The sequence below is a fragment of the Theobroma cacao genome, chromosome 7 (assembly GCF_000208745.1).
Source record: "Theobroma cacao cultivar B97-61/B2 chromosome 7, Criollo_cocoa_genome_V2, whole genome shotgun sequence".
Taxonomy (NCBI): domain Eukaryota; kingdom Viridiplantae; phylum Streptophyta; class Magnoliopsida; order Malvales; family Malvaceae; genus Theobroma; species Theobroma cacao.
Window position 1 is genome coordinate 21,131,825 of NC_030856.1, and position 22,553 is coordinate 21,154,377.

At 32.4% G+C, this 22,553-nt stretch overlaps 1 protein-coding gene across 1 annotated transcript; it reads right to left on the reverse strand.

The window, feature by feature from the left end:
- LOC18595000 (CTP synthase) lies at window positions 11,703-18,231 on the reverse strand. The gene is made up of 22 exons (XM_007022727.2): window positions 18,056-18,231; window positions 17,729-17,873; window positions 17,432-17,511; window positions 17,220-17,306; window positions 17,084-17,134; window positions 16,873-16,990; window positions 16,739-16,795; window positions 16,567-16,631; window positions 16,317-16,400; window positions 16,158-16,208; window positions 16,009-16,071; window positions 15,832-15,878; window positions 15,563-15,632; window positions 15,409-15,471; window positions 14,444-14,533; window positions 14,259-14,297; window positions 13,908-14,135; window positions 13,734-13,819; window positions 13,566-13,614; window positions 13,379-13,459; window positions 13,149-13,242; window positions 11,703-12,412 (listed from the first exon to the last, which is right to left on the reverse strand). Exons 2-22 carry the CDS (start codon window positions 17,844-17,846, stop codon window positions 12,222-12,224), a joined length of 1,812 nt encoding a protein of 603 aa, XP_007022789.2. The 5' UTR covers window positions 17,847-17,873; window positions 18,056-18,231; the 3' UTR covers window positions 11,703-12,221.

Genomic DNA, 22,553 nt, shown 5'->3' on the forward strand with positions numbered 1-22,553 from the left:
ATCATTGGCCGAATTTTCTAGGGAGGATATTGTGGTTGAAATTGATGATATTTTATGATATTTTGGTGATATTTGATGTTTGGTGAGGCTAGAAATTAAATGGGAAATTTTGGTGTGAAAATCTGAATTTTTGCTTAACGTATAGACATGTGTGATTATTGACCCGAGACTGATAAATTGAATCTAAATTCACAGTCACTGAGGTAATTTAGGTAAAATTAGAGTGTAGAAAGTGAAAAGAATTGATTTGGAGTTAAATTGGAGATTTTAGCCGATTAAGCCGAGTATAGTGTGACTTAGGTCGAATATCACATTTAAGTGATTAATCAAACATTTTGCATCCCATCGCATGCATTCATTTAGATTTAGAGAGCCTAAAATAGTTTATGATAAATTGACACAATTTATTGAAATTCGTGTCACGTATGATGTATAGGTGGTGAGCCCTCTAACAAGGGTAAAGAGATTATGCCCGAAGACCGGGAATAAGAGTATATCAAACTCCTAGTTCTATGAGTAACCTTATTATCATTTTAATTATCTAAAGTATATTTTAATTCGGTTTTGGTTAAATTTTATGAAAATGAGATAAATGGCAAATTTTAGGTTTTATAAACAAAAATGAGTTTAAATAAAAAGATTTTATAAATTATTTTGGAAATTGAATGATGATTTTGAAAATAGAGTAATTGGAGACCATGATATGTTGTAAATTTAAGATTGAATTAATGGCTTTTGTTATTGTGTTGGCATGATTGGCTGGGCTGTGTTTGATGAATTGTATGAATTGGTTTATTTTACCCTTGCAGGCTGGGTAGTAATATATTAGCTCTGTCATGCTGTCAAAATTTTATTGTATGGTGGGTTTAGCTTACTGCAGTAGGCGGGTTTCCGTGGACTAGCCTATTAAAGGGGCACGATAAACCCCATTATATTTTACCTCGATTGGAGAGGCGAGTAGGGTAACTCCCGAGGTATGATTTTAAAGTTCACTTCACATCAAACCACCACGTGAAGGTGAGCTCGGCCAACGCCAATGACCGGCTATATTTTCAAAATGAAAACATGTTTTATGCGTAAATGACTTTCTAATAGCCTTGGCGGACTCAGTTGGGATAGCCCTCGACCAAGGTATCCTAGATAACTGAGTATGATAATAATTTTTGGCATGAGCCAAGCTTTTTAAGAAATTCATAAGCCATACTAATTACTTGATTTAAATAAATTGATTTCATTTGGTTGAAATAAGTTGAAAAATGATAAATTACAGTTTGATGAAATGTTTTAATAGTCTCCTTTTACTCGCCTTTACATATTTTAAATGATATTTGTTTACTCACTGTGATTTTATAATCTCACCACCCTCCTTTCCACTCATTTCAAGCATCAGGATAGTTGGTAAATAGCTTATTTCATCGAGGACTACAATTGGATTGGCATCCTCAAAATATGTAGGCTCAATTCTTTTGACACTTTCAATCGTTAGTGGGCCCACGTGTCACTGCAAATTTAATTTTATACTTTGGTTATCTATATTACAATATATATGAACTTATTTTACTTTTTCACTGTAAAAAATTATTTACGCAGTGTTCTAAAAATATTGTTTTATGAAAAAATTGAATATTTTATTCTATATTTTTATTATATTCAAATAGTTATAATTTCATTTTAAATGAAAGTTTTAGACATTTAAATTTATTTTTGATTATGAATTATGTGTTTTATACTTGCATACTACATTTTTAACTGGTTTCGAAACTTTTGAGGAAAAATGACCAAACTGTCCTTGTGAGACAGAAATCATTTTTTTATTGATTTCAGTTGGAAATAGCTTAAATTCTTTTAGAACATGATATTTGGTAATGGTTGCTCACCGCGAAAAAGAGAAACTGATATTAAAGCCTTACGGGATTCCAGTTGGCAATCTAGGTAATGAGTGTCGATCGGGACAACGTGACGGTTGTCACGGGCTCGATGGGAGTTCCGGGTCGTGACATTGTAAATCAGAAAGAAATAATTAATAAAAGCAAAAGACTTTATGGTGGCATTTGGTACTTTATAATGCAATGTGATTTTAAGTAATATGATTGCAAGAAAAATAATATTACAGTGTTTGATATACAAGCAAAATAATGATTAAAATGTAAGGAAGATAACATTACAACGTTTGGTTTACAAATACTTTGTTGGGAATATAATATTAATTTTCAAAATTACCCCTATTTATTAAATATNACAACGTTTGGTTTACAAATACTTTGTTGGGAATATAATATTAATTTTCAAAATTACCCCTATTTATTAAAATATAAGTTTAATATACTTGTATTTTTTATTATTAATTTTTATATAATATCATCTCTTAAATATATTTTTAATGTCATATATTTTATTTTTATTTCTTATTATAATCTTTTATTTTTTTATTTTTTTAATATAATTTTTTATATTATATATTTTATTGTAATTTCTTTTACCTTATTATATAAATTTTAATTTCTTATATATATATATATATTTTTATTTTTATATTATATATTTTATTTTAATTATAACGTTACAAAATCTTTTAACAAGGTAATAAAGTTGAAGGGTAAAAGTGTCTTTAAGAATATTGTAGAGTGCAATGTAATGTGATTGCATTGGTTTTGAACTGCAATTACATTACATCCCTTGGTTGTAATGTGATTGCATTGCAATCTTACATTGTAGTGCTCTGTTGCAAAATAAATACTGCAATGTAATTTAATTGGGCACATTGCAGGGAATGTGCTCTCACTTCCCTCTTACCAAACGCTACCTATATGTAACAGATGGCAATTGGCACCCTAAAGGTCCTCTTCTCAAAAAATATGGCACGAGACCTATCTATTAGTTTGCTATTAAAGAAAAGTAAATGTATAGGTACTATTGATCTGTATTGACCTCCACCTACATCAGAAGAGCTATCGAATCTCGAAAACGTAAATTAATAAAATTTATTAATCAGATTTTTTTGTTATAATTTTTACTAATCAATCTTTTCATATCATATGTCTTATGGGTTTTATAAATAAATAATTTTTACTATCACAATCAATCTACACTACAAAGAAAGGGCATTATTGATGAAAAATTTTATTGGTAATAGTTAAGTTTTTGTTGGTAAGTTATAATACCAATGAAATTTTCGACTGGTATTCAGTCAAAAATACTGTAGTCGATAATAGCAAATTCGCCAGTGACGGAATATTCCGTCGGTAACATACCGATTGAATTTCCCATCAACAAAAGCTTGAATCCGTCAACAGATTCATGGTAGGTAATGGGGAAACTCCGTTGGTAAATTCCATTAGTGTTTTACAGATAGATTAAGGTCCATCAATATTTTTTGACGAAATTGTCAACGAAAAGTCGACGAACTTGGCTTTGAAGCTTACAATTAGATCCGTCAGCAATGATGGTAATTCTATCAGTAATTCTATCGGTATTTTTTATGAACTCCATCAGTAACTAATCAATTTTGTCGTTAATGGATGAATTCCATCAGTAATACCTACAAAACAGGTATTTTTTATTTTGTGGGAATTAAAATTTGTTTGGTTCCTAATAAAATAATTATACGATGTTGTTATTAATAAAGTAAACAATAGCAAACATAAACATGTATATAATATGAAAATATAATACAAATCGTAACTAATAGGAAAAAATCCAATGTAAAAATCTAATAATAATCCATTGTAACCATCCAATGTGAACATCTAAAGCTCACTGAAGAGGTGGGGGTCCCTGTTGCTGCTATTGTGGTGGAGGTGGCGGACGTAATTGCTTTCTGTGATAAGGAAGACTCGGGGGCATCTGAAGGCAACCTCCTTGCAATTAAGACCTCAATCAAGTTATTAAGTCTATCCATCAGCGTTATTAAGGTATCAATGTTTTTAAGCAATAGCTGATATCTCTTGATCTTAGGCATAGGTGGCAAAAGAGCTTTTGTAGCCTCGGAACCACAAACAAACTCCAATGTCGCAATTGGAGCTAGAAGTCTCGAAGTGGGACTCTGGTGCCAAATTCATAGACATGGATTCGAGTATTGTCGGGCCCTCTAATGGCCTCAATCCATGCCTCAAGATAAAACGCAAACTAAGTCAACTGATACCCTTTGGCTACTTTTGAGTGCATTTGAAGAACTCGTAGAACGTCACCTGGCTCTACTTTTCCATTTCTTGTAATCATAAGAAAGAGAATAGGAATAGAAAAACATCATTTCATGGTATCACAATCATTAACAACATAAAAAATTGTATTATTAAAGTGAATGATTTTTGTAGCATTAAAATAATACCACGTACCATCCTCTTTTAGTGTAGAGCGAAAGGCAAAGAACTGTCCGTATGTTTTGCAACATTGTTGTCCTTCTTTGTCAAGCGATTTTCTTTGGCCTTGATTTAGCATGACTACCACTCAGGTGTGGACCATATGTTATCAAATAGTTGGTCCATACCTTAATACTGATCCAAGGTTGCAACTTACCCTTCGTCAATAGGATATCGACATCGAGTCCACCCACGTCCATCTTGGCCTTATTGCGCTCATCTGTTAACAGATCCTTGACGTAGTCCTTGAAAATCTTCTCCCATATGGACCGAACCTCCGTCGTGTTAGCTTTATTAGCTTTAAAATGACTATAGTTTTGAAATGACAAAAATGATCAAAATTGCTTGAATGATCTCTGAACTTGTTTGAGTGATCCCTGAACTTGTTTAAGTGATTTTTGAACTTGTTTGATTGATTTTTAAAGTTGTTTGAATGAGTTTTTGAATTTAATTTATTAATCTTAAAAACTTCCATACATTTGCTTTTGAAGTGCCTAAATGTTTCCATGTGAAAAATGATCAAGATGACTTGAATGATCTTTGAACTTGTTTGAATTATTTTTGAAGTTTTTTTAATGAGTTTTTAAACTTGTTTGAATAGATTATAAACTTTTTTAAATAAGTTGTGAAGATCCTAAGTTTTTCCACGTGAATCAAAATTCCTTTAATGGGTTTTCAAAGAGGATTTTGTCTTCTATCTATCCATAGATGGTTTTCATTTGTCCATAGGTGTTTTTCAATATATCAATAGAAGTTCCTCATCTATTAATAGATTTGGTTCTGCTTGGTATTTGCCAATAGATACACACAACTATTGATAGACAGTAATCGTTGGACATGAAATTCAAAAGTAAAACAACAAGTTTCTCCATCAAACTTTCTCTAATGACTCCAAAGCTTTTCCAATTATAAAAAGGATTTCTCCAACACATTTTAAAGGTTAGAAGAGTGGAGAAAAACATCATTTGATCAAGAATGAAATCATATGAAGAAAAAGAAGAAAAAGAAAGAGAAACAAGCTAAAACAATCAAATTCAATTCTTCCACCAAGCTTTTAAACTTTCTTGTGCTATAATTTCTTTGTGCCTTCATTCCCATCTTTTGCAATCATCTTTATTACTATCATACACTTCCAATTTTGTACGTACTTAGCAAAATTCACCTTTTAGAGGCAGCCTTGCTATTCAAAATTGTTAAAGAGCATAAAGGTTAGACGTTAGCCTAAGAAAAAGGTAAAAAGGTTGTGCTTGATCCATAAAAGGCACTGTATTGTGAAGGTTGTGCTTGATCCTTTGAAAAGGCATTGTAAAGGTTGTGCTTGAGCCTTGAAAAAATAGTTGTTAATAGTGGATTTAAACTCCTTAGTAGGCACCTATAGAGAGAGCTAAACCTCTATAAATTCTTTGTGTCTTTTCTCTTTATTTTTGACTCTTTGAATTTATGCATTTACATTAAGATGTTTATCAAATTTATTTTAAATAGTCAATCCTTTAATTTACTCTTCAAATTATTTTTAACACACTTTGATATACTTGTGCAATTTATTTACTTTCAAGAGTTTTGAAAATTTGTTCTTAACTTGCCTTTTCTTTAATTTACTTTTCCAATTACTTTTGACACACTCTAATAGAAAAACAAGTTTGTTTTTAGCTTGCCTTGATTGGAAGCTTGTGAAAGTTTTACACTGTGCATTGTACCTTGAAAAGTTTGTCAAATTTAGTTTTCATATTTTTTATTCACAAACTTATTCATAAATTTACTTTTAGCACAATTTGATTGAAAAACACAATTTGAGAAAATTGTTTTTTAAATTGTCTTCATTGGAAAAAGTTTTTAGATTGCCTTCATTAAAAGTTTAATTTGTTGGAAAGATATAAATCCAATTCACCCCCTCTTGGATATTTCTCATTATTATTGAGCTAACATTCTAAACAATTGATATTAGTGCTTGGTCTCAATTTTATAGGTCTAAATGCCTTTATGTAATCCTTGTTAGCTCAAAGACATGGCCATGAACTTTATTACAACAATTCTTAGTGAAGGGCAATCACTTGTGGAGCCTCCTCTATTTAATGGTGAGAACTACATTTATTGGAAGAAAAGAATGAAGAACTTTGTTCTAGCCAGTGATTATGAAGTTTGGAGGACAATTATTGATGGTCCATATAAGCCAACCAAGGAAGAAAAAGAATGGGATACAAGTAACATGAATATGATACAACTCAATGCTAAGGCTATACATACTCTTTTTCCTACACTTGATGACAAAGATTACAAGAGAGTTTCCAAGTGTGAAAGTACCAAAGAGATTTGGCAAAAATTAGAAGAGTTGTATGAAGAAACAAAGAAGGAAGAAGAATTGGAAGAGAATCTTTGTGAAAGTTTGTAAAACCATAAATTTCCAAATAAATTTGGCGCATGAAGAAGTCAAGCCAATGACTAGAAATTTGGCATTTCTTGGGAGGCAACCCAAGTTTTTGAGCCTTAAATTCTTTCTTTGAATTTATTTTTATTTTTATTTTATTCATTTATTTCTGTATTAATAACTTTTATTTTCTTTTATAGGTTCTTTAAAGAAAACAGCACTGTGATGCCACAAACCCAAGGTTGCAATGCCGAAATGATGTCCCCCATACAAAAAATAAAGAGTTTGGTGCCAAAACTCCAAGGCCACAGGATGAAAAGCAAGCTCAAATGCCTTTAAATGGTTGAATAATAAAATGAGTACAAATAGAGTATGAAGTCACTTGAAAGAATAAAGAAGTTTAAGGCTCAAGGAGCTCAATGAAAAAGCTCTTTGATTTTGAGAGTGATTTTTGGAGAAATCTTAAGTTAGAGGTTTCACTTTGGCTTAAAGACGACGCTCTTCGTGTTCTCTCTCTTGGAAAACATGCAGACCTCTATTTATAGGTAAGTGTCCTAAAATAGCGATTTGGGGACTAATGCTTCAAAAAGTAGCCATTAAACATGTCTTTTTCTAGCTTGTTTGACTTGAGGTCTCGATACCTTCGAAGCATGTGTCAATACCTTGTTGCTTGCGTCAACTAAAGTCTCGATATCTCTCTTTCATGTCTCGAAACCTTGCTCATCCTTGGCATTCACAAACTGAAAGATGTCTCAATACATTGCAGCCAAGTCTGATACATTTGATGTTACTCTGTAAAATTTCCAGTCTGGAAAGAATGTCTTGATACTTTAAAGGTAGGTCTCGATACCTCAGCACATGCTCTCTGAAAATTAAGTCTAGTGATGATGTCTTGATACTTGTCACTCAGGTCTCGATACATTAAGACTTGTTTTCTTGAAATTGAAGTCTAAAGGTGAAGTCTTGATACCTTGAAGACAAGTCTTCATACATTGGCACTTGCCTTCTAGAATTTTGGACTTTTGAGATGCTATCTTGATACTTAAAGGCCATGTCTCGATACATCAGCTCTTGCCTTTTGGAATTTGGGGCTACAAAGGTGATGTCTCGATACTTTTGAGGAATGTCTCAAGACTTCAACTTCCTGAGGCTAATTTTATGGCATTTTAAGCTTGATGTCTCAATACGTACATAAAATGTCTTGATACCTGAGTGTTGTGAGACAATTTCTAAGGCATGTTGAGCTTCAAATACTTAGCCATTTTTCCTTGTAAACGCTTAAGGGGTTTTTTGATGTTCAAATACACTTTAAAACTTATATTTTGATCATTTGATTTTGTCATGTCAAAATAAGATCAATTGTAAAGCTAACAAGATGATTATGGATGTAAACCTATATAAGTGTGTATGAATGGTTTAAAATTTTCATGATATTTTTGAAATAGGACTTGTGAGCTCTGCCTTTCTCTGTTTTGGTGCGGGGTTGTAAATTTTTTTTCTTATCTTACCCCCCTTGAATGTGACTCAAGGTTTCTTCATAATTATGAAATTGTTATATAGTTTATAAGATAGAAATTAAGAAATATTTTTATGTAAAAATGACAAATTATGCATTATAGCTGCTCAAATGTTAAAAAGAGCCATTATAGTTTGACTCAATCTTTCAAGGAACAATCTTCTCATGTAATTAATATCCCTTCATCTATTAATATTCCAGTAAGACATTGAACATGGCTTAATATCTACTCTATGTTATATATGCCTTATTGGCAATTGTTATTTGTAATCAACTCCTGTCTTGGTCTAGGACTCGTTTGAGTTATTACTTATCAAGATGTAATTGGGATATTCTCCTTAGTATCATTTAAGAAAATGAATCTTCTACGATCATTCACTAGCATTCATGTACTTCATGCTATACCCAATATACATCCTTCATGAACATGCTTGGTTATGACCACTAAAGACAATATCAAAGTAGAGCACTTCATTCATAAAGCAACTTAATGATCTTAAGTCTAAGTACCACTTACACACCTGTCACATGAGATTTTATTCTGCTAACACTTGAGTAAATTACCATATGGAATTCTAAGTGTAGATTATATTCAGTAACTTGTTCATACAACAAACACCCACATGTTAATTCTAATATCCTCGTACTTCAATTTGTAAAATTGATTGCTTACTTTACAAGCTAGGAACATAATCATGTGCCAATCTCTCGGCTTTGTCAATGTCCAATCTCGATAAAATATCAACTAGAAACAATTTTAGGAAAAATAGTTTGATATAATAAGAATCTCACAATTATAATACTTTATAATTTCCTTTGCAACGTATATCTTATTCCACGTAACCTTATTAGCTTATAATAACATTATAAACTTCGTATGTATATTTGATGCATTAACAATGTATAATTTCTATACACTGTTAGGGCATAAGATCATGCCACCTCATTAAAAAATAAATTCAAAATTTTAAGGAACTTAAAAATAAATATTATTAATTTTAAAAAAATTAAAAAAAAAGATAAACAATTATTTATCTCTCTAACTCTCTGTTATTCAATCTCTTCCACTTCTTCCCTTAACAACAATAGATTCAAAATCCTAAATTCCTTTTTTTTTTTTTGAAAAGTAAAATCCTAAATTATTAATTTCGATTCTTGAAAGTAATATTTATTGTACTCTTGTTCATAATTTAATTCTTAATATTTATTTCATTCTTCTATTTGAAATTATTTTAAAAAAAATGGTAATAGATAATGAGGTAAAATCTTTTATTTGTTCAACAATGGCTGACTTGCCTTGAAGTAAGTTGAATGAAATGAAGAAAGCAATTGGAAAGGGTGGAAAGCAAAACATCAACTTTAAAGAAATATAATTACCTTTTGAGAATATAAATGCAACAGGTCCCAAGCTATAGCACATAAAAAATCTATAGAACTAAGGCTTTCTTTCAATAACCAGCAAGTCCACATATTCCAAGTTTGTTAGAGATTAAACGGGATGAAACAAAAATCTACCCAACACAACCTTCCTTCAAATCAATGAACAGATGAAGCCAAAAAATCAACCCTAAACAAAAATATGTAAACAAAAATCCATTTTTCTTCTTTACAACATGAGTCCCACCAGATTATCATATTGAAACTTCATAATAATGTATTCACAGTGTGAGTTTCAAAAGTGTTCGAAAAGCCTCTTTGGTTAATCAAATAAAAGTGATAAATAAACAATCATAATATATAGAAAATAGTTAAGTAAAAAGAAGATTGAAATAAATATTAATTTTAAGAATCAAAATTAAGACTTTAGAGTTTTGAAATTATAACTTGAGAAGAAGAGATTGGGTGAGATTGAGATGGAGAAAGAGCAAAAAAATATTTTTTAAATAATAATATTTATTTTTAAGTGCCTTAAAGTTTTAAATTTATTTTTTAGTGAGGTGGCACCATTTAATGTTTTGGCAGTGTATGAGATATATACACTATCAGTGCATCAAATATAAATCCATAAACATAATGAAAAGATCAAATGCTTATAGTAACTTAATTTATACATACATTAACACCTTCAACTTTCTCCTCCGTCGAAAAAAGAAAACAACTTCTCTCCGTCGTTAGACTAAGATTTTTGTGTCATGAAAAGTATGCTTACTACTTGTTTTTGTAATAATTTTCCGACCACGAATTTTTTGAATATCAATAAGTGTGTAAAATGTCCAAAATCAAGATTCTAAGTCATTAAGAGGTTTTGAAGAATCATTACTCATAAAAACTTCTAAAATTATGATACTAAAATCACTTCAATTAGTTTTGAAAAAAAAATTGACAAATTTAATCAAAATAAAACTATTCCACAATTTTATTTAATTCATTTTTTTCTTACAGTTGTTAAAGATTTTAGCCAAATAACGCTTAACTGCTCGATCCATGAATAGGTAGAGAGTGATCGTGCATTCTTAACTCTATTAAGCACAATGTATGAATCGATATGCATAGCTATATATAGCTGATTGTAGAGGTTCTTCTAGTAAGGAGAAGTAACATATTGCAACAAGTAAATTGGAACGCACTAAAAGTAGCAAAGAGGAAAATTGGAGTAAACCTTGAAGTGTAAGTGCTTTTGTGACATATGGTGAGGAATAAGAAATCAAGGAGTAGATGAAGAAAGTAATGGAGCACAACGGATAAAAAAAGCTAAGTAAAGAGAATATTTAAAAGAGCTTAGAGAGAGTTTCAATATTAACCTTTGATGATTTTCTGATGCCTCTCAAAGTTTCAAACTCTCATATTTATACAAAAATAAAAATACTTTTTTAAGAGTAGTTGGTAGAAAGAGAGCAATTTAAAAAAAACACGTTCTATATGGAAGCACATGCTTGTTATGAGAAGAGCACATTCACTATAAGAAAAGTACCTTAAAGAACGGCTTTGTAGACATTATGAGAAAAGCAATAATTGGATAGTGTTTTTAGAAAAACTTTTATAGAAGAATATACTTACTACGAAAAGAAAGCGTGATTGATAGTATGCATAAATTTTGAGTAGTGAAATAATAACACTTAATAATGTGCCACATGTACTCTTAAAAAGAAAGAAAGGATAAAACACGTACACCTGAAAGAAACGTTAAGAAGAAATCTATATGATCCACTAAATTTGACTGTCTAGAACATCCCAAACATGAAAATAACTCGTAAATCCTACCACTTGTCTTGAGTTATTTTCACTTCCCAAGTGAGTTTTTCCACGCTTGTTTTTATTTTATAACACAATACTTGAAAAAATAATAATTCACTAAAATTGAACACCTACCCTAATTAAATAAAAGTAAGACAATACTTAAAAAATTAATAATTCACTAAAATTGAACACCTACCCTGATTAAATAAAAGCTAATTAGATACAACTGCAAGCTTGAGCGGCTAAGCACATAAGTAATCAAGCATGCCATGTCTTGTCATGAAAATGGAATAGAAATCATCAAATGCATTTCAAAAGTAAATCAGTTGGGAAATAAAAAGACGGGAATAAATCATCGACAAGCAAAAGTTGAGTTTCTTTAACCTATGCATCATGTAAGTGCAAACATGATGGCTTTGTATAGTGGAAGCGGACTGCTAGGTCTTCAATTGTTCATAGGACATTCTCTTCTCACAATAGAATATATAGCCAAAAACCTAAGAGTAAAAAGCGGGTGCTTAGTTCAACTTTGACGGTTGCTACCTTCTACACCTCTTGCCCATGTTCCCTAATGTCCTAGATAAACTACCAGTATCATTTTAACACTCAACAAGCAACTTCTTCCTGAAAAGGAAGTCCCTCGGAGCGCTAAAATCCTACCCTTACACAACCACTGTACAAACAGAATCGAGATCTATCAAAAGCTCTTGGAGAAACTTAAACCCATAACATAAAGTGTTTTCCATCAAAAAGCTCTTCGAGGAACATAAACCCATAATCAGAAGAGTTCTATCACATAGCTTCCTTAATGGTGCACACCGTTGCCATTGCTGTACACACCATTTAATGAACCATTCGAAGACTTGAAATAGTTCCCATTTTGCTGGGCCTTAATAGTTGCTTTTCCATTACTTATCCCGTTTGCCATCGGTTTGCTCAACTGACCAAAATTGTGTAGAAGTGAATCCAACTGCCCGCATGATGCTGAAATGAGACCTGGAGATTTGACAAAAACATACGTGTATAATATACTGAACTTGATTTTCACAGTTCAACAGATAATTTTAGTTGTAACTTCATGAAATAAAGATATAATCATGAGACACAGCAATATATTGCTGAGCATAAGTAAAAGCAATATTCCTACATGCTAGAGAAGTGCAATTTTCACAACCGAACAATTCCCAAAGACATGGTTCATCAGATAGTATAATCTTGTATACAATAAAGTCAAGACAAAGATAGTCATGATTCAAGATAGTCCCAATTATGTACATGATCTATATTGCCAAGAGTGTGACTATAATGCACCAGGGAGAGAAAACTCCAGGTTGCAGATTCCAAGGCAGCTGATATAAAAATATTTGCTGCTTCAGCATTCTAAATGGGCTCAGTTATGGCAACTGCCCAGTATGTTATGTTGCCAAAATATGGTGGAAATTTACAGTTCATTTTTTTTTTTTTTTTTGCATTGAATAAGAATTAAGAGCAACAAGAAGAACAACAACAATGGGCCTTCTATTTTTGCACATAATAAAATGAGCAATATTCTTATATGCAGTAGCCTCTATAATTTAGCTTAAACTGTTGCAATGACTTCTGAAAAAAAATGCATCATTACCAAGTAGAGGCATAACACCTGTAAGGACCCAAATACTTTGAATAGCAAGCAATTATGCTGCAACCCATACAAAACCTTACACCAGATATGAACAAAATTATGGATAAATACCTAAGAAAACTGCAGAAGGTTTTCCTGGCCTGGATTTGAATTCAGGATGAAACTGAACACCAATAAAGTATGGATGGCTTGGTAGTTCAACAATCTGTGCAGCCAACATACAAATGCTCATAACCAGCAGGACTAAATACATTATATAGAAGTACAATCAGCACAAAAGCTAAGCATAAAAAGTCTGGGTTTTGATAGAGATATGCTGTGCTGCTTTTGTATGTACTTACCTCCATCCTCCTACCACTTTCATCTCTTCCAACAAATGACAGACCTGCTGCTTCAAATTGAGATATCATATCAGGATTGACCTACAAAGAATGAGCCACAATCTTTAAGAACTTGAAAATAAAGTAATAAACCATCTTCCCCCTCACTTATAGCCTCCCATTCTCCTATGCATGAGTAGACTATTACCTCATATCTATGCCGATGCCGCTCATCAACAAAGTTTGCATTGCCATACCTAGAATAAAAACAACTATTAAAAAAAATGATGCATAGAATATGAGTACTCTAAATAATTTCAAGAAGTATGTAACATCTTATATAAAGCATGCAAGTTTAACAAAGCCATGGTCTCACAACTTCGCAGATTTGCAGTCAGGAACCTTGAAGTAAGTCCTCCTTGATCCCAGACGCATGGTCCCTCCCATATGAGTTTTTGAACCCTATGAAATAAAACAGTACACATCTCTTCACTGAATGGGACTAGAAAGGCAAATTTTTTTTTGTCAAAAATGATATAAACTTACATACCTCTGGCATAAATATGACACAAGGATTTGATGTTTCAGGATCAAATTCTGTACTGTTCGCATTATGCAAACCTAGAACCGAACGTGCATACTCAATGACAGCTATCTGCATCCCAAGGCAGATGCCCAAGAAAGGAACTTTTCTCTCACGAGCATACTTCGCTGCGAGAATCTTCCCTTGCACTCCCCTATCACCAAAACCTCCAGGAACTAAGATACCATCAGCACCCTGCATTAAGAGTCCATTTAGAGGATCTTTGATTAAAATAGCTTTAAATCAAGAGAAAGGGAGAATATAAACCCCAAAAGAAAAAAAGAAATCATTCCAAGGCAATTCATGCAGTGAAAAAACCTTCAAACGGTTCCATGCTGCTTTATAAGCGTCAGGATCCTGCAAGCAGTAAATTAAAGGCATTGTAAGCATATATGTACTACAAGTAAAAGTGGTATGGAAATATTTTCTTAGCAACAAAAATTAATAATAAAAAAAATACTACATGAAAATCAGTGCAGCAAAAATTTACAATCAAAACATACCTCTTTAGCCGTAATATCTTCAAGATGACCTGCTTCAACCCACTCCACAACAAGCTTCTTGCGGCAGCCAACAGATGCATGCAAAAGTGCCTATAACAACAAACCTAAAATATTAGAAACCATTTGTATTGCATGCCTATTATCCTTCTACCTTTAGATCCTCTTTGGCCTGACTAAAGCTTCAGTAGGAATTGCTACTAGACTAGAGCCACTCTAAAACTGCTATAAAGAGAAGCTAAGATAGCATTTGGCAAACTTTTTTTTTTTTTTTGAAAAGTAGCATTTGGCAAACTTAATGCAAAAGTAGTGTAGAATATAGAAAATTATAACCTCAACTTAATTATATGAGAATATATTTATTTATTTTCAAAATAAATAAAATAAAAGATTTAACCTTATTAAACCAATCATAAGTTTTAAAGTGAAAAAAATAAATAAAATAAAATATCTTTTGTTAATGAGCTATAAAAATATTAAATGAGTCAAATAAAAAATTGAACCAATTAAAAAGATAATTTAAAATAAAATAAATCTCCTTACAATTTTATGGATTATTTATGGGAAAAGTGAATATTAAAAAAAAAACCTATTAAATATTTGTTACCACACATTAGTACTTTTTGATGAAGTTTTGACTTATATGTTCATCTAAAGCCAAAACGAGCTGCCAAAATACGCAAAAAATTTTAAATTTTAAAAGCCAAACACCTTACTTCTGCTTTTGCAATAGAAAAGCTCTTTCATAAGCTGAGTCAAACACCCATTTAATATTTAATATAAGGAATCATAAGATGAAAAGAATGTTTCTAGGGGGATGGTGGCTGGGGCTACCTAGTGCACAAATGCCTAACACAATCATAGCCTTCACAGATTGAAATGACTTAGTGAAAGGGGCAGAGATAAAGAATAATAAAAAGAAAAGGTAGAACTTTTTATATATTTTTCAAAACTAACAAAGGTTTTACCTTTAAAACAGAGAGGTAGGAATCTTTAAGCCCAATGTATTTTCCAACCATGGCAATTTTAACCTGCAATGTAAATGACAGCGAAGAGAATTATATTTTTACCATGTACAAATAAATACCAATAACTCATACTTTACTGATGCTTGAGACCCACAGGATCATGAAGCATGTCATAAACTTTGGTCCTAGCAGTCCACTCTGTTAAGTCAGGTTCCCTGGCAATCCTGCAATTCATAGAAGTGTAAATTTACAAGCCAGAAAAACTATAGCCAGATGCTGCAGCAAATAACAAAATATTCTCATCACAGCCAAAACATAGAAGAGAAGACAGGAGTGGGAGATAGATCATGCTATAAATTAAAAAAACAAGAAGAAAAAAATTAAAGTAGGGGGGGGGGGGATGTGAGAGTTCCAAAGGCAAACCCTAGGAGGTTCAATCCTTTCAAGATTGCTTCGTGTGCCTTTTGATCCTATTCATGATCAGACGAAAATAAACAAATGAATTAGTAAATTTAAAGAAACAAAATAAAAGGAATTTTTACATTCTAGTTTTCTCCAAAGAAGTTAGACAACTATAAACCCAAAAAGAGAACTACTTACTCTTAGTAGTAAAGGAATGTGCCAAATATTCGGAACATCATAGAGAGTGACAATATTTTCTGCCTGGAAATAAGTCATATTGCTTAATAACAGTAATTACTGATTCTAGAAATGCCAGAAGCAGACAAATAGCATTTTTGTTGCATTACCGGCACATGGCAAAATTGAGAGAGTTTTCCCTTGACATTATCATCAAGTGCCTGTTGCAAAAAAAAAGGGTGAGTGATCAAAGAAGAAATGCAAAACCAGCACTGATGCATATGGTCAGAAAGTATTTAATAGCCAAAAGAGAAAATGAGGGGTTAAACCTTTGTACTGCGACAAGCAAGAATATTTGGCGTCAAACCAAGTCCTCTCAATCCCCGAACACTATGCTGGGTAGGCTTTGTTTTCTGTTATTTGAATTGTTAGAATGACAATTAGGAATAATGACTCATCAAGCACAGAAGTTGATTACACACACTAGGCTTCTCTCACTTTCATATACATGGGCTATGATCTACCCTGTACAAGTTATAAAATACTATGCATTAAGAGATACAAAGTTTTTAGGTGTACCTGCTCACCAACAACATTGAGAACAGGCACAAGGCTGACATGAACCAAACAGAAATTGCCAGGGCCTAAGACAAAAAACAATCAAATGGAATGATCATCCCACCAGTAGAAACACTTGTAAGAAAGTTCACACTAATCAATTACATAAGGAAGAAGAACAGAATATTCTCACCTACGCGATATGAGAATTGACCAAGTGCCTCAATAAATGGCATAGACTCAATGTCCCCTGGATCAAAAAACAAGTTGAAACTTAGAAACACAGAAGAAAAAATGCAGCTACACCCAGTGTTGAAGTTAATGTACCTATAGTTCCACCCAATTCAATAACACAAACATCGGCAGGACCTTCCTTTCCATCCACCGGTATCATTGCTGCACGTTCTATCCACTCTTGGATGGCATCTGTAACGTGTGGAACTACCTAGAGTAAAGAAGAGATATAATTAGGAATTTTAGGTGCCATAGTGCATTCTCGCAAGCTTTGTTGGGAATATACTAGAACCTTAAAACAGACCTGGACAGTCTTTCCGAGATAATCTCCCTTTCTCTCCTTGTTGATAACAGACTGTCAAAATCAAAGCCATAGAATTGAAGACAGGCTTTCAACTACGTGAATCTTCATTGAACAGAAGAAAGATACCTGAACAGACCTGATAAATCTTTCCTGTCGTTATATTATTGTCACGCGTTAATTTGATGTCCAGAAAGCGCTCATAATTTCCAAGGTCGAGGTCCACCTTCAAATGCAGAACAAGGTTAATTTACGTTGTGTTGCCTCTTTAGGCACACAAGTTACAGTTCAGAAAGCACATCATGAAGCATGCATGCTTTGATTGGAATAACAAGTAAAGGAGAAAATTACCTCGCCGCCGTCATCAAGGACAAACACCTCCCCATGCTCAAATGGAGACATTGTACCCGCATCAGTGTTGAGGTAAGGATCTGCACATATTGCACAGGTGTTAAACCTTGGAAAGGAAACAATAATCAGGGAGTGAGAAGGAAAAGGGAAGAACAAATAATTGAAATGAGTTTGCAGAAACAATTGGCAATTCAATTCGTGCAAGCAGTAAGCAGAAGCAGGCAAGGATTTTGGACAGTTTAAAGAAGCGAAGATTTGACATTGACAGATTGCATTGCAGATGTCCAGGAAACGAACCAATCTTAATGGAAGTGACACGAAGACCGCATGCTTTAAGGAGAAGACCGATGCTGCTGGCAGTTACCCCTTTCCCCAGGCCGCTGACTACGCCGCCTGTAACCAGCACGTACTTCATGGCTCTGCTTGTCTCTCTGAAGCGCAGCTGAGGAAAACAAAGAGTAAAGAGGGATGAACAAAGGGCGGGAGTTTATAGCAGCAAGAAGGGCTTTGGGGTTGGTCTGATAATACCGAAGCAGCCTCGAACCAAAATCCCAACCACTGTAACCAAACAGTGCCACATGGAAAGCATAAGGAAAGAAGAAGAAGAAAAAACAGAAGACGCACCTCGTTGGCAATGACGGTCTTTACAAAGCCTCCGTCTAAGTCCCCAGAAGGAGAATGTGAAGTGCGAATCCTATCCAAAACCGCAGACGAGAAAGCAAAAGCACCCAACGCCCTCTCTTTGGCTCAATGCTCTTCGACCTCGAGGCGGCGGGGTGACTCCTTTTTATTTTTAAGGGACAATATATATAAGACGCAGATAACACGCAGCGAGCGAGGCAGGGATGACTATGATGCTCACTTCACCGCTTCCCCCGCATTTTTTCCAATCTCTACTTTTGCTTACTTTTCCAACCCAAATTTTGGTTTATTTTTACTTTTACTCCCATTATATATTTCTATATATTTATCAACAGAGTAAACATCTTTTAACTAAAGTCTAACCTTTCCTTTGGAAAAATTACATTTAAATGTACTGAAATTTAAAATAATAAATGGTCTCTCATTTTTCTCGAGATAAATTATTATTACGTCTACGTTACATTGAGTGTAACGAGATATTTTATTTTGAAGATGAAAATACCCTTAATTTTAACAAATGGAAAAACCAAAGTTTGCCCAAGGAGAACTATACATAGTAGCTAAGTAATTCGTACATTATTATACAATCAGAAGTACATAATATTATAATTACTTGGACATCTATGAAATTTTTTAACTTTAATCAATACGTGTGTGGCTAATAAAATAGTTTATAATCTTTCACGCCACATGTTAATAATAAGTACAATGCAATATAATGGATAGTACGCAGTTTAAATTTAATATTTACGTGTTTATTTTAATGTTATGTACATTGTAATTGAATGAGCAATTTCTCATTCGATACAACCTTTGTTCAAAGATACAATTACGACATAAATGGAATTAACTTATCCAAGATAATTCAATTATGCACGTGAATAATTTTTCGCATAGTTAAAATTATAATCAAATTTGACAAAATCAAATTTTTATATAAAAATTTTAATAGTTTAAATTTCGTAAAAAATACCTTGTTTTGTTGCAATGAAAAAAAAATGGAATTAGAGATCATAGTCATCTATGAGGGATGAGTCGATAATGGATTAAACCTTTTGACAATGGGTTTTTTTTATTGAGTACAAAAAAATTAATTGTTTTTATTGCACCTTTTTCTTGAAGGGTCTTTTTGGTACTTTAAATGATTTTTTTACACTCAATAGTTATTAAATAAATATCATCACACCAAAGTGTAATTCCCTCCCCCTTCTTGTCTTTTCTTTTCTTTCTTCCACGTTCCCACGTTATTTGTCACATCCTTTTTCACTTTGTATTGGTTTAACAGGACACCACTGGTGCGTTTCTAGGGCTTGTGTCTAAAGTTGTTGGGTCTTACGCTTATAGAATACGTGTCACTCCATCAGCATATGAGCCCTTTGATGTTACGGCTCTATTCTTTAAAATTAAAACTTTTTAAAATATCTTTTTTTTCTACCTTAAAATCAAAACTTAAAAATCCAAAATCACGTGTGGAAGAGAACAAATGCCACTCCCACGTGCAGTTGAACTCAAGAATCAAAATATTTTAGATTACTGTTTAACTCTTATGAAATTTAAAAAGAATAGTTTTCATTTATTTCAGAATAAAACTAATATTTTCATAATTTTAAACATAAATTTAAAATAAACAAAAACTAATATATAGTTTTTGTTAGTATAATGCGTGTGCGTGGGGGGCTGATGACTGAGGGGGAATCTTATTTAAGTCTTGATTGGTAGTTTCTGTAAGAAGGTTTTTTAGACTTTGAAAGAACCAAAATCAAAGATAAGTTAGGTGATTAAGAAGGGAGGGGACAAAGGCAGAGCCAGTGAATTGGACAAAAGATAACTATCTTGTACATCATCCCTTACTTAGGTTACATCTTCCCACCTTTCTTTTCTTAGCCTTATATTGTTGACATCTCTCACAACTTAGTCGACTACTGCTTCCTAGATGATTATGTCAACCTTTGTGATTTCATCTAACGTTTGCAACCCTAAAAATCTCCTTAACCACTTTCTGCCTTGGACTTGTCGTTCCTATTGTTGTTGCCACCAACACACCTGCGCTTCGCGGCACCCTATCCGATCTTATCTTATTCGGTAAAATTTGTTTGCTATCTAATTATTTTGTTTTTATTGTTAATATGTCTGTTCGTAAAAGGTGGAATGGTGCTTTTAGTTGGTTTATTTTTCATCGATAGATGTTGATTACAGGTGTTCCTGGAACGAACAAAGCCACATGGGTTGATACTCTGAAAATTTAAGCGCAAGATTCAACTCGGTTTATCCGTTTACTATATTTATTATTAAAAATAAATATATTATTAAACTATTAAAAATATTTTTATATTAAAATTTTAATATAATAATATTTTTAAGTTGGATCGACTCAGATTTATAAAATATATCTAATTTCGACCCACAGACACTTCAACGCCCGATTTCATTTCTTCAATTTTTGAGAATACTTAATTGAAAACTCAATATCGGTTGAAGATAATGGTTACCTCTTTCGTTTAAATTTGTACTATCTTATAAAATAAATAAATTTAATCAATTTCTTATTTTTTAAGGAAAATGGCTTTTCTTCTTTTTATTGCAAAGGGAATTAAAAATGTCTAATTGAAAATTAATGACGAGTTTGTAGATAAGATGTTTTAATGAATTAAAATAAATATTTAGTTGGTCAAATAAATTTATTTGGTTTAATCCATAAAGAAATGGTTTGGCTTAATTTCATTTGGTTCGGCCTAACACCACACAGCCCAATATTAAGGATTTAGGGTTACCGAAACCCTAAGCAACTCTTATATAAAGGAGTCTTCACAACTCAATGGCCAACCAATTCCAAAGGAGAGGAATCCTAACCTTATTTCGAGTTCTAAGAGTCATTGGTCGTCTTTGCGATTTTATTTGAAGATTTATCCATCTACGCCTCTCGGTGATTAAGCTTTCAGCCATGAAAATCATTCAAACTTTTTCTTTACAACGTAAAGACGTTTTCAAGATATTGTCAAGTCCTCAAACATCATCAAATTAGAGGATTGTTTTCGTCCACAAAAACAACATAAAGAGAATTGTACATATTATTTAATTTAACAAGAATTGAATTCTTCTACTCCAAGTTTTCAAGACAAGAAAAATATAGGTGTACAAATTGAAACATACTTGATTTTGATGTCAACTATGTGGTGTGGATTAAGTCAATTGAGGATAAGTTTATGTGCATAGAGAATGATTTGTAAATATATTGTGTGTATTTGAGGACTTATAATGATATGATAAATATGTTAAGTGTATGAAGCCTATACTATGCCATTTTAGGCACATTTTATGGAAGCATGTGATGAATAATAAAATTTGAGGTTTCAATTGTTTTGTCACAATCAAAGGGGAGAAATTGTTAAAATTAAAAGTTTAGTTAAGTCCAAGTTTTGATTTGACAAGCTATAGTGATCAAAATTGTTTTTAGATGTTCAAACAAGTCGAAACTGTCTTTAAAAAAGTAAAGTGAGAAGAGCTAAGCACCCTAAATTGAAAACAAGCAAAAAGGTTCTTCAATCTTGAAAAATGTCACTAATCTCATCTATTGATAGTTGAATGATTTGGCACTTGGACTACATAAATTGTGAACATCTATTGATAGATGCTGATAGATAGTCATACGGGGAGCAAAATTCAAAAGGATTCTAACTTGAATCTATCAATAGATACATGCATCTATTGATAAATAGGCACTCAAAAATTATTAAAATTATTGAAAAGGACCTTGACTTGCATTTATCAATAGATTCTTCATATTTATCGATAAATAACCACCCAAGGATTTCAAAAATAAGTTTTGAAGTGAATCCATCGATAGATGATTGCATCTATCGATAGATGAGATCAAAGTTGAATGATGTTGAAGACAATCTATCTATAGATGATGGCTATTAGAGTTTGGAATAGCATGCTAAACAACTATTTTCGCATTTATTGCTCTCTCAATTACCTCTAAAGTTTCAGCAACTATAAAATCAAACTCCCACAATATTTATAAAGGTTGAAAAGTATGAAAACACAACTCTAAGAGAAGATTTCACTTTCGAATCATTAAACACTTCTAGTACTTTTCCTCTTGTATTTAAGTCTTCAAGTCGCACCATCTAAAGTGCATTTATTGCTCATTTTCTTACTCACCAAACATTGTACCCAATTTGACTTTCAACCTTCTCGAGGCATTTCAGCTAAATTCTTATCTTTCTATTTCTTAACTTGAGTGGTTATACCTTAACCAACTTGAGTGGTTATATCTTAACTAATTGAAAAGGCAGAAGCATTGTAAGGTTGTGCTTAATCCACAAAAGGTATTTTTGTAAACTTTATTGTAATAGTGGATTTTAAATTCTTTAGTGAATCTAAGAGAGAAAACGTAGGTAAAGAGGTCGAACCTTTAAAAAATTTGTGTTGATTTTCATTTTCATTCCATTTGCTTATTTACACTTGTACTTTTCAA